General features: G+C 39.0%; 1 protein-coding gene across 4 annotated transcripts in view; it reads right to left on the bottom strand.

Moving 5' to 3' along the window:
* DNM3 (dynamin 3) overlaps positions 1–12,999 on the bottom strand; it is a 579,267-nt gene that overhangs the window by 421,488 nt on the left and 144,780 nt on the right. For all 4 annotated transcript variants that reach the window (XM_007165323.2, XM_007165324.2, XM_007165325.2 and 1 more), the window contains exons 3-4: positions 1,661–1,810; positions 227–430 (exon numbers count right to left, since the gene is read on the bottom strand). In XM_007165323.2, coding sequence (XP_007165385.1) covers positions 227–430; positions 1,661–1,810 — 354 coding nt within the window. The remainder of the gene's footprint in view (positions 1–226; positions 431–1,660; positions 1,811–12,999) is intronic.

Below are 12,999 nucleotides of genomic sequence, written 5' to 3'. Positions count from 1 at the left end.
TTTTCCTAGATCTCAGTTAATCTTACATTTATTTATATAGGTTTAGACTATATTCCCCAGTTATATTTCTTTCAGCATCTTAAATATGAAAGAGCTAACAATATTAATAATGGCTAATTTAATTAATAATAAAATCAACTTGTGAGAATTTGTGTTACCTTGTAATATACCCAAACTCTTGACATTTTAAACTAATTCCCTTTCATCTTATGGGTCATACACTCACCTTGAGGATCAACTTCTTTAGCTAGTTTCAGTGCATCTGAGTTTGCAAGATCGGTGTTGGCTGGGGTAACAGCCAAAATCAGACAGTTCTCCCGTGTGATGAACTGCATAATCATTTCTCTGATCTGGTACTCAATATCTGGTGGCTGATCTCCCACGGGCACTTTAGTAATTCCAGGCAGGTCGATAAGGGTTAGATTTAACACTGTGGAAAGGAAAAAAAAAAAAAAGGTTTTACATATACCGTCAATGCTGAAAGATATCAGCAATGCAGACTCATGTGTCACTTTAGTAGAAATAAAACAAGCTGAGCTTTACGTATTGTGTATCTGAAGAACTTCGACTCATGTGCATAGAATAAAAAGGATAGAATTCAAAATGGCTTTTCAAGTTTTCTCTATTTTTATAATATGATTGTGCTAGGCCAAATGATCATTTTAACATAATTTAAGAAGCACTGATTTGCATACCTAATAGTTTTCTCAGAGAGCTGTCACATTTGTAACTGGGGGCTATAATTCAAACACTGAACAGTAAGTGAATATGCTGTCTGCCAGTCTTGTACATTGCCTTCAAATGGTGTAAAACTTCTCTGGGTAAGGTTTGCCCTTCCCTTTAAAAACATCATACATTATTTACAGAGTGTTAGCCACTTAACCTATAGGGAAGCCGTTAGCCATTCATGGGGCCATGAGGTTAGTGTGCAGGCCATACAGCCAGACTCATGGAGCACCATTTTGGGAGCCCAGGAAACTACCGAGTCAGTGACTCCAGTCCCGACCTGGCTATCGTTCTCTCTGCACGCTACGTTGTTGGCACCAAGTCCTCTTGGGAAGTCGTAATTGAGCTTATGTCACTCATGGTCCATTTCAAAAGCAACAGAGCTGGGTAGAAGATAGGAGATTAAAATCTGCCCCACTAAAATCTTAGTCAGAATGGAGGCTATTCTGTATCACACACCAAGAACTGGTTATCTGACAAGTTTCTGCTGACAGTCTGGGGAAGAAAAAAAAAAAAATCACAGTTGATTCCTCAGGAAGAGATTAAAGAGGAATACATAGGACTGAAAGAAAATTCATTAAGGATAACTCAACCATAGTACCATGCACCTCTAAGATTTTTGCAAAAACTGAAGATATTAAAAACGGAAGTTTTCATGCATACCTCTTCAGAATTCTAAAAGTTTAAGATAAACATAAAGAAAACTTTTTTAAATGACTTACTCAATTCTCTTTTAAAAGTTATCTCCTCCTGTCTCCCCATAAATAATTTTATGAGCTGTTTGGATCATACCATTTACTGAAGTATCTAAGCACAACCCTAGAAACTCGGTATTTTTTCAGAGAAAAAAACCATCTTCTATAAATACTGTATGTTAATTAATATAGTAAAAATTTTTGAGGACAAGAATTTGGAATTTTGTTATTTTACTTACCATGTGGGGAATAGACTCGTAAATTAATGGGTATGGAGGAAATTCCTTTATTCATTCCAGTTACTCGATCTGTTTCTGCTTCAATCTCATGGCGAACTTCATCAAAATCTGTAATTTTTTTTCCTTTGCAATGTAGAAATTCTGCATATTCTACAAAAGACAAATTAATACAACCTAAAATTCACGTACTCTTGCAATAATAAGGAAATAATGCCTCTTTAATTACAAGTCAAAGTATCCAGTATTGCCTCTTCAGCCATCACAATGAGAGAACACAGTAGTTACCAAAAAGCACAGTTAATACTTTAGAAATATTAAACAGTTCAAATGCTAAGGCTGCTAAATATGCTAATTTTCAGATAAGCAATTAAGTATTATAAGCAGTCTTTAAACCACCTAGCCTACTAAATAAAGAGAATTCTGGCCCTCCAAATGATGAAACAAATAATAGCAACCAATTGTCAAAGAAATTAGAGCTAGGGTACACAAAAAGCCTACTTACTAATCCTATTAGAATGTCCTTTTTCAATATCACCACTTTATCAAGATGGAATGCTAAATTATATAAATATAGCTTCAGAAGGCAAGAAGATTTAGAAACAACGTTTGCTTTATTCTTTAAAAAGAAATAATATATGGAATATTTTAGCTTTAAAATATACTATTCAAAATACCACACCAATTTCTTTAATTAAAAAGATATTTTCTCAAGAAAAAAAAGATAGGATATTACAAAGAAACTATTTACCTGCAATCTAAAAAAAAATAATAATTATAATCAGTATCTGTAGGCAGAGGGAAAAACTCTAAAGTAACTATATAATAACAGAATATTAGTTTTTTTTTAAATTTCAGTAACATCTTCAAACTGTTGTGCTACCAATTTCTATATCTGCTTCCAGAGATATCAAGTATATGATAAACAACACAACTCAAAAAAGGAAACTGATACTATTAGACCTAAAAATTTTATGATGATTTTAACAAGGGAACAAGTCTTAACAAATACTTCAATTTCTCTAACAACTAGCTGAAGAACTGCTCCACCAAATGTAGACTAAGGCTAAATATCTTGGGCCAGGTAGCAGCTGAGACAATTATTGGTAGTCTTTCTATGATTCCCCACCATAAATATTTAACCTTCACCCACTATATGGCAAGGCCAACAGGGAGACAACTACAAGATGTGGCTCATGCATCAATGGTGGAAGTATACACAGCAATTAAGCTTCAATAGGCTTCAGAAGTCTGGCCTGAAGAGACCACTGCATCATTTGGCATTTTCTTTCACATATTTACCTTCATTAGTGCTGTTTTTATTAGATTATAAATTCTTAGACGATAGAGCCTTTATTTTATTTACCCACTCAGTGGCTAGGCCAGTACCATGTAAGAGTTTAAAGATAAGTAGAGGATAAAACAATAAGAAAAATAAAGAGGAACAATGGATGTCAGATCCTAAAAAATAAACAAACAAAACTTGTAAGTAAACATGAGCCATAAATAATTTATAATAAACAGTACTTTTCAATTCAACATGTTCTGTGGAAATTGCAAATCTGAGAACTTTTGGCTATCGTAATTATTACGTTCATAGAATTAAAAAGCTTCTGGATCAGGGACTACATTTTCAATTATGTTACTAATCAATAATTCAAGTAACACAAATGTGTACTTCTCTTGTTGCCGCTAGATGGCGCCTACTTGCTTTCTCTGTAGGAAACCAATGCCCTTCCAGAAAGCTGTAAAATCAATGCAATTTTCAAATTAGATTTAAATTCATTCCTGGACTTCTGAACATGCTTTTATCTTGGAATTGAGAGATTGGAATTGCGCAGTACCATCTCAAACCTCTGTGTCTTTTTAGGGATAGGGTTCCACAAAGAGATTTAGGGATGTATTTACTGAGCTCCTACTACTTCTCAGGCACTGTTTTAGAAGTTGGGGATATAGTAAAGTGAAAAAAATAGTCTTTAGCCTCATGAAGCTTAAATTCCAGTGAGATAAAATAGTAAACAGTGTGTGTGTGCCAGATTATAAGTGCTATGGAGAAAATTGAATACGGGGGATATTAAATACTGGGGAAGGGAGGTTGCTTTGTTATATATGTCAGTCAAGGAAGGCTTCTCTGATATGATAAAGTAACATTTGAGCAAAGACTCAAGGAGCCATGCTTTACATAAGAGGATTCCAGTAGACTGCCTGAAGCAGACTATGCTTGGCATATTGGAGGAAGAGCAAGGAGGCCAACGTGCCTGGAGCACAGCGCGTGGGGGAGAGAGGCAGGAGATGAGGTCAGAGCTGTGGTACAGACCTGGATGGTGTAGGGCCTGTGGGCCATTTTAAGGGCTTTGACTTTTACTCTAAATGAATGGTAGAGCACTTGAAGCATTTTGGGTAGAGGGAAAACATGAGGTGACCTAGGTTTTAAATAAAGAACTGTACTGTTGTGTTAAGAACAGACAGTGAGGTATAAGAGAAGAAGCTGGCTAACAGAATAATAAAGGTGAGATGATGAGGCTTGGACCTGGGTGGGAGTGGTGAGAAGCGGTTACATTCTAATGAAGTTTGAAGGAAAAACCAGCGGGATTTGCTGATGGATTAAAGGAGAGGTATGGGAGAAAGAAAGGAGTTAAGAATAACTTCAAGGAGGCTGACCTCAGCAATGAGAAGAATTTTGAAGTAGAAAAGACTGACAGAAAGGAAGATGTTGGGGAGATGGGGTTGGGGATCAAGAGATCAGTTTGGCAACCCAATAAAAAATGGGCAGAAGACCTTAACAGACATTTCTCCAAAGAAGACATACAGATGGCTAAAAAGCACATGAAAACATGCTCAACATCACTAATTATCAGAGAAATGCAAATCAAAACTACAATGAGGTATCACCTTACACCAGTCAGAATGGCCATCATCAAAAAATCTACAAACAATAAATGCTGGAGAGGGTGTGGAGAAAAGGGAACCCTCCTACACTGTTGGTAGGAATGCAAATTGGTACAGCCACTATGGAGAACAGTATGGAGGTTCCTTAAGAAACTAAAAACAGTTACCATATGGTCTAGCAAGCCCACTCCTGGGCATATATCCGGAGAAAACCTTAATTTGAAAAGATACATGTATCCCAATGTTCATTGCAGCACTATTTCCAATAGCCAAGACATGGAAGCAACCTAAATGTCCATCGACAGGGGAATGGATAAAGAAGATGTGGTACATATATACAATGGAATATTACTCAGCCATAAAAAAGAATGAAATAATGCCATTTACAGCAACATGGATGGACCTATTATCATACTAAGTGAAGTAAGTCAGACAGAGAAAGACAAATATCATATGATATCACTCATATGTGGAATCTAACTTTTAAAAAGATACAAATGAACTTATTTACAAAACAGAAACAGACTTACAGATATCGATAACAAACTTATGGTTACCAAAGGGAAAACATGTGGGTAGGGGGGAGGGATAAATCAGAAGCTTGGATTGAACATATACACACTACTATATATAAGACAGATAACCAACAAGGTCCTACTGTATAGCACAGGGATCTCTACTCAATATTCTGTGATTACCTATATGAGAAAAGAATCTAAAAAAAGAATGAATATATGTATATGTATAACCGAATCAGTTTGCTGTACACCTGAAACTAACACAACATTATAAATCAACTATACTCCAGTAAAATTAAATTAAAAAGTTCAGTTTGGGACCTATTAAGCTTGTTATGCCTACTACACACCACCCACATGGAGAAACAGAACTGCCGCTAATGGTTGAGAATCACGCAGCTGAAAGACACACAATTCGCATTCATCTCATCTGATAAGTGTATATCTATTCTGAAATTTTTACAGAAGATGGCAGTCAAGGGCTTGAGGAAAGGTTAGCCTTTTCTAATTAGCACAAGAATGGCTTGGGGCTGGATCTGTGAGTCTTTCATCTAGGGAGAAGTCCAAGCTAGATTTATATATATTTGGAATTCATTAAAGTTAGGCAAGTAGATGAGATCACTAACTGAGAGACAGATAAGGAAGAGGTCAGAGCACTGGGCCCCAGGTTTTCCAATGTTTAGAGGTCAGGAAATGGAGAGTAAGCCCGAGTGGTCAACAAGATAGGAGAAAAAACGCAGAGAGAAAGGTGACCCAAAGCCAGTTAAAGAGAATGTTTCATGAAAGGAGACTTTTCACTCCATCAAATACTGTCAACATGTCAGGTAAGATGAGAACTAAGAACAAATCATAAAATTGGGCAACTTGAGGGTCATTCAGGATGTTGAAAAGGGCTGTTAGTGTGGAGTAGGGTGGGTGATAGTTTGATTGGAATAGACTTTAGAGAGAATGGGAGGAGAGGAAGTGGAGACTGGCTGCAGACAATTCTTTTAAAAAGTTGTGTTGTAAAGGACAGGAAAGAAGTGAGAGGGCATCTGGAGAGGGTTATGAAGTCAAGGGAGGGTTTTATAAAGATGGGCAAACTAATAGTCTGTTCATAGGCTGATGGTATTAATCCAGTCCTGAGGAAAAGCTGATGGTGCAGAAGTGAGAAGGGACAAGTGCTGAAGTGATGTCTCAAGGAAGAGGGGATAAGAAGCACTAGAAAGGAACATGCCAGTTCATCCACAGGAACAGGAAGGAAACAGTATAATGAGTACTGACGGACGACACAAGTAGGTAGAATTGATGGTGGTGGGAGCATGTGAAATTCATCAGGTGAGAGTGGGGATTTACCATTTTGTTGAGTCATTTTATGCCTGTAAAAACCATTTCTGTATTCTCATTGCTTAAACCCTACAAAGACTATTATTTTTACCACAAAATACCACACACACACACACACACACACACACACACTCTCATGCACACACATAGAGTGATCCTAAATGACCTAAGAGTAACCATAGCAGGAATGTCAACTTGGGTCTCAACTATGTCCATCACTGGGATTCAGACCTGCCCAGCATATCAGAAGGACTAATGGGCAGGAACCACAAAATCCCTATTTCTATGGGTCTCAAAGAGCTTCCTGGGAAATAATTCATCCTACAGGATATAAAATTCAGGGAAAACCTTATCTAAATTGTCAGAAGGGAGCTACCTGTAGTCCATCCTCTACCCAGGTCCAGAGACTCATAAGTCTATGTTCCCTTCATCTCTAACAGGACAGTGATAATTGTCAGACCACATATCCTACTTTCTTATTAGAAAAACATGGCAACCATAACTACAATTCAGAATTCACAGCTACAGGATTATATTGTCAATAAGATGAGTCCTCCTAGCAACAAGATAAGCCACTCCTGTTATGGGATCCCAGCTCTCTAGCAAGCAGACTATAAAGAGGTGGACAGCAGAGGTGGCATACATGTTTTTGAACAATTGCCCATAATTGCTATTGAGGAGGTTCATCAATCAGCTTATCATCACACAATCCCTGAATAAATCTTGATTAGCAGTGCAGAATTTAAAGGTCACAGCTTTACTTCCCTGCTGTCCAAAAATACAATTATAAATGAAAATCTTGTAAAGGATTATCACAAGAACAATGAATCATTTACTATACTCACGTCTGAAGAATGTTCACATGAGTTTGGGGATGAAGGAAATTCTAACACCTAAGCCAAACCCTACAGAACATGCTGCACCAGCCAATCAATAGTTAGACTTTTTAAGAGCTTATAAGTGTGTATCTTCTAAGACTTTTATGCTGTTGTAAATTAATATGTCTAAAGGTCTAACAAATCTCATCTACGGTCCTGAGATAAATTCTTTCTCATAGAAAGGTACAGTTTCCAGTGGCACAAGCTCTCTTGGCATGTTCTCAGTGTTCCTTTCATTCTAAATGCTTGGTAGTTGGGCACATGGAATGATCTCTTTCTCAAACAATTCCAGGCTTCAGCCCAAGTTCAGTCTGAATGGAGAGTGATTAAATTTCTTAGCCACAAGCTCATATAAAGGTTAAGGCTATGTGTATATAAGCAATGAAATCCTAATAATGCGTCCATGAAATTCTTTTGTGTGTCAGTATAACCTATCTTGCTGAAATTCATAGTATGTTTTCAGTTTCACAAAATAAGACTCTAGCTTAAAAAATCTTTCCTGTTTTCCCAGTATTAAAGCAAAGGTTAAGATACATTTTTATATCAAAGAATGATTTGGGAGAAAAAAGAGGATATTAAAAAAAATCAGAGCTATCATTCTATTTTATTTTTATTTCCCTATAAAGCATTTTAGCACTGTCATTTCTGCTGATCATGAAAAACAAATTACGCTAGGTTAAACAGCTGACAAATTGTTTGGGGGAAGGATGATATGGTTTGTGCCTGGGCAGAATTCCAATCATCTGTGAAAAGCACAGCATGACCATAAGAATTTAAATATTTCCAATATGCCCCTTCCATGGGGAAAAACATTCATATGTTTCAATTAATCAAGGTTAAGTAGAAAGGAATTATTATGGAGCACAGGCATATAACCTCCTGTCAATTCTAAGAACCAGGGTCCTCAATACTTTAGCTGGAGTTTTATTTCTAAAATGTTTTAATAGCAATGTTTTTAAGCACGGGGCTCCAATGAAAATGGAGTACATTGGACACATAAACAGGGAATGGTTTTCAATGCAACTAGCTGAATCCACTGGCTGTAAAGACCATCTAGTATGACTACATTTAAAAACATATTTCCTTAAAGGCAAAGGCTGCATTTTACTCATCTGTGTTTCCCTAATGCCTATCATATTTAGAGAAAAGAACACCTGTAGATTTCTTCCTTCTTCTTTAAAGAAGTCCTCTTTGCATACCATTGAGCAATTTGGAAAAATGCTTCCAGAAAGCCTTCAAGTCATTCCAAATTGAAGGCAAGAGCCTGGAATGGTGGTTAAGTAAGCAACAAGGCAAGTTAGATATGAATTATACAGACCCAGATATACAGCAGAAGTCAACTGTGTCCTAAGGTAAACAGGGAAAGTTTAGTAATCAAAAAAAAAAAGAAATCTAAAGAAACAAACAATTAACCTGAGGGAGTCCAACAGTGGGTGAAAGGTAGAGGTCCCAATCAGAGGGTAAAGAACAATAGGGTGGGAATAAGAAGGGCCAAGATTTCATAGCAGACAAAAGGTGGGTGCTAGGCAGGTATCAGAGACCAGCTGCAGAGACTAGGGGTTAGCATCAGGGCTCTGGTACTCCTGAGGCAGAGGAGGAGGCCAAAACAGAACTCCGGACCCAAGTGAGCCAGATGGTCCAAGGCAAAAAAACAAGGTGAGAATTCAGTCATGAAATGGGGGGTAGAGCCTTTTTCACAGGAAACAAAGCCAAAGCCACCCACATATGCCTCAGTAAAGAGAGATTAATAATAGCACTTCCTTGATATTTACTGCTCAACAATGGCCTATACAGGTTGTTTGCCTAAGAGTTGGGCTGGGTCTAAAGCCTGGGTGAGGCTAACCCTACAGGTGAGGATTAAGTGGCCACAGAACACTGCTGGCATATGAGACCAGGACTAACATTTGGCAGAAATCCATCCAGCAATAGGAATTTGTATGGAATTCTACCACAAGTGCCCAAAATAACAGAGAATCAGCAGCTGTAATACTTACATAGCTCAATTTAGTTCCATATTTTTTCAGAAGGAGCGCAAAAAGTATAACAAAAATTAACTCTATTTCATAACCTTTGTTTCCACGTAAAACACAATTGAGAAAGAGGACCTTCAAGATGGCAGAGGAGTAAGATGTGGACCTTCCTCCCCACAAATACATCAGAAATACACCTACATGTGGAACAGCTCCTACAGAACACCTACTGAACGCTGGCAGAAGACCTCAGACCTCCCAAAAGGCAAGAAACTCCCCCACATACCTAGGTAGGGCAAAAGGAAAAAAAAAAGAGACAAAGAATAGCGAAGGGACCTGCACCGGTGGGAGGGAGCTGTGAAGGAGGAAAGGTTTCCACACACTAGGAAGCCCCTTCGCGGGCGGAGACTGCGGGTGGCAGAGGGGGGGAAGCTTCGGAGTCACGGAGGAGAGCGCAGCCACAGGGGTGTGGAGGGCAAAGCGGAGAGATTCCCACACAGAGGATCGGTGCCGACCAGCACTCACCAGCCTGAGAGTCTTGTCTGCTCACCTGCCGGGATGGGCGGGGGCTGGGAGCTGAGGCTCGGGCTTCGGTTGGATCCCAGGGAGAGGACTGGGGTTAGCGGTGTGAACACAGCCTGAAGGGGCTAGTGCGCCACAGCTAGCCGGGAGGGAGTCCAGGAAAAGGTCTGGAGCTGCCGAGGAGGCAAGAGACTTTTTCTTGCCTCTTTGTTTCCTGGTGCGTGAGGAGAGGGGATTTAGAGGGCAGCTTAAAGGAGCTCCAGAGACGGGCACGAGCCGTGGCTATCAGCGCGGACCCCAGAGACGGGCCTGAGATGCTAAGGCTGCTGCTGCAGCCACCAAGAAGCCTGTGTGCAAGCACAGGTCACTATCCACACCTCCCCTCCTGGGGGCCTGTGCAGCCCTCCACTGCCAGGGTCCCATGATCCAGGGGCAACTTCCCCAGGAAAACACAAGGCCCACCTCAGGCTGGTGCAACGTCACACCGGCCTCTGCCGCCACAGGCTCGCCCCGCATTCCGTACCCCTCCCTCCCCCGGCCTGAGTGAGCCAGAGACCCCAAATCAGCTGCTACTTTAACCCCATCCTGTCTGAGCGAAGAACAGACGCCCTCAGGCGACCTACAGGTAGAGGTGGGTCCAAACCCAATGCTGAACCCCAAGAGCTGTGCAAGCAAAGAGAAAGGGAAATTTCTCCCAGCAGCCTCAGGAGCAGCAGATTAAATCTCCACAATCAACTTGATGTACCCTGCATCTCTGGAATACTTGAATAGACAATGAATCATCGCAGAATTTAGGCAGTGGACTTTGAAAGGAACTGTAGACTTGGGGTTTGCTTTCTACATCTAACTTGTTTCTTACTTTTATGTTTATCTTAGTTTAATATTTAGAGTTTATTACCATTGGTAGATTTGTTTATTGATTTGGTTGCTCTCTTCCTTTTTTTTTATATGTATATATATATATATATATTATTTTCCTTTTTCTCTTTTTGTGAGTGTGTATGTGTATGCTTCTTTGTGTGATTTTGTCTGTATAGCTTTCCTTTTACCATTTGTTCCAGGGTTCTGTCTGTCATTGGTAGATTAGTTTTTTGGTTTCATTGCTCTCTTCTTTCTTTCTTTTTTATTTATTACTTTTTAATTTTTTTAGTTTTTAATAATTTTTTTTATTTTTCATTTTAATAACTGTATTTCATTTTATTTTTTTTTCTTTCTTTCTTTTTTTCTCCCTTTTCTTCTGAGCTGTGTGGCTCACAGGGTCTTGGTGCTCCGGCTGGGTGCCAAGCATGTGCCTCTGAGGTGGGAGATCTGAGTTCAGGATCTCCTGAACGAGTCTCATCCACCAGAGACTTCCTGGCTCCACGTAATATCAAACAGCAAAAGCTCTCCCAGAGATCTCCATCTCAATGCTAAGACTCAGCTCCACTCACCGACCAGCAAACCACCGTGCTGGACACCCTATGCCAAACAACAAGCAAGACAGGAACACAACCCCACTCATTAGCAGAAAGGATGCCTAAAATCATAATAAGGTCACAGACACCCCAAAACACACCACTGGACATGGTCCTGCCTATAAGAAAGACAAGATCCAGCCTCATCCACCAGAACACAGGCACCAGTCCCCTCCACCAGGAAGCCTACACAACCAACATAACCAACCTTAGCCACTGGGGGCAGACACCAAAAACAACGGGAACTACAAACCTGCAGCCTGCAAAAAGGAGACCCCAAACACAGTAAGATAAGCAAAATGAGAAGACAGAGAAACACACAGCAGATGAAGGAGCAACGTAAAGACCCATCAAACCAAACAAATGAAGAAGAAATAGGCAGTCTACCTGAAAAAGAATTCACAGTAATGATAGTAAAGATGATCCAAAATCTTGGAAATAGAATGGAGAAAATACAAGAAACGTTTTAAAAAGACCTAGAAGAACTAAAGAGCAAACAAACAATGATGAACAACACAATAAATGAAATTAAAAATTCTCTAGAAGGAATCAATAGCAGGATAACTGAGGCAGAAGAACGGATAAGTGACCTGGAAGATAAAATAGTGGAAGTAACTACCGCAGAGCAGAATAAAGAAAAAAGAATGAAAAGAATTGAGAACAGTCTCAGAGACCTCTGGGACAATATTAAATGCACCAACATTCGAATTATAAGGGTCGCAGAAGAAGAAGAGAAAAAGAAAGGGACTGAGAAAATATTTGAAGAGATTATAGTTGAAAACTTCCCTATTATGGAAAAGGAAATAGTCAATCAAGTCCAGGAAGCACAGAGAGTCACATACAGGATAAATCCAAGGAGAAACACACCAAGACACATATTAATCAAATTATGAAAAATTAAATACAAAGAAAAAATATTAAAAGCCACAAGGGAAAAACAACAAATAACGTACAAGGGAATGCACATAAGGTTAACAGCTGATCTTTCAGCAGAAACTCTGCAAGCCAGGAGGGAGTGGCAGGACATATTTAAAGTGATGAAAGGGAAAAATCTACACCCAAGATTACTCTAGCCAGCAAGGATCTCATTCAGATTCGACAGAGAAATTAAAACCTTTACAGACAAGCAAAAGCTAAGAGAATTCAGCACCACCAAACCAGCTTTACAACAAATGCTAAAGGAACTTCTCTAGGCAGGAAACATAAGAGAAGGAAAAGACCTACAATAACAAACCCAAAACAAGTAAGAAAAGGGTAGTAGGAACATACATATTGATAATTACCTTTAATGTAAATGGATTAAATGCTCCAATGAAAAGACATAGACTGGCTGAATGGATACAAAAACAAGACCTGTATATACGCTGTCTACAAGAGATCCATTTCAGACCTAGGGACACATACAGACTGAAAGTGAGGGGATGGAAAAAGATATTCCATGCAAATGGAAATCAAAAGAAAGCTGGAGTAGCAATTCTCATATCAGAAAAAATAGACCTTAAAACAAAGATTATTACAAGAGACAAAGAAGGAGACTACATAATGATCAAGGGATCAATCCAGGAAGAAGGTATAACAATTGTAAACATTTATGCACCCAACATAGGAGCACCTCAATACATAAGGTAAATGCTAACAGCCATAAAAGGGGAAATCAACAGTAACACAATCATAGTAGGGGACTTTAACACCCCACTTTCACCAATGGACAGATCATCCAAAATGAAAAATAAATAAGGAAACACAAGCTTTAAATGATACATTAAACAAGATGGACTTAATTGA

Source organism: Balaenoptera acutorostrata, chromosome 1 (assembly GCF_949987535.1).
Source record: "Balaenoptera acutorostrata chromosome 1, mBalAcu1.1, whole genome shotgun sequence".
In the NCBI taxonomy this organism is placed as follows: domain Eukaryota; kingdom Metazoa; phylum Chordata; class Mammalia; order Artiodactyla; family Balaenopteridae; genus Balaenoptera; species Balaenoptera acutorostrata.
This window is presented reverse-complemented; position numbering and strand designations above follow the sequence as displayed.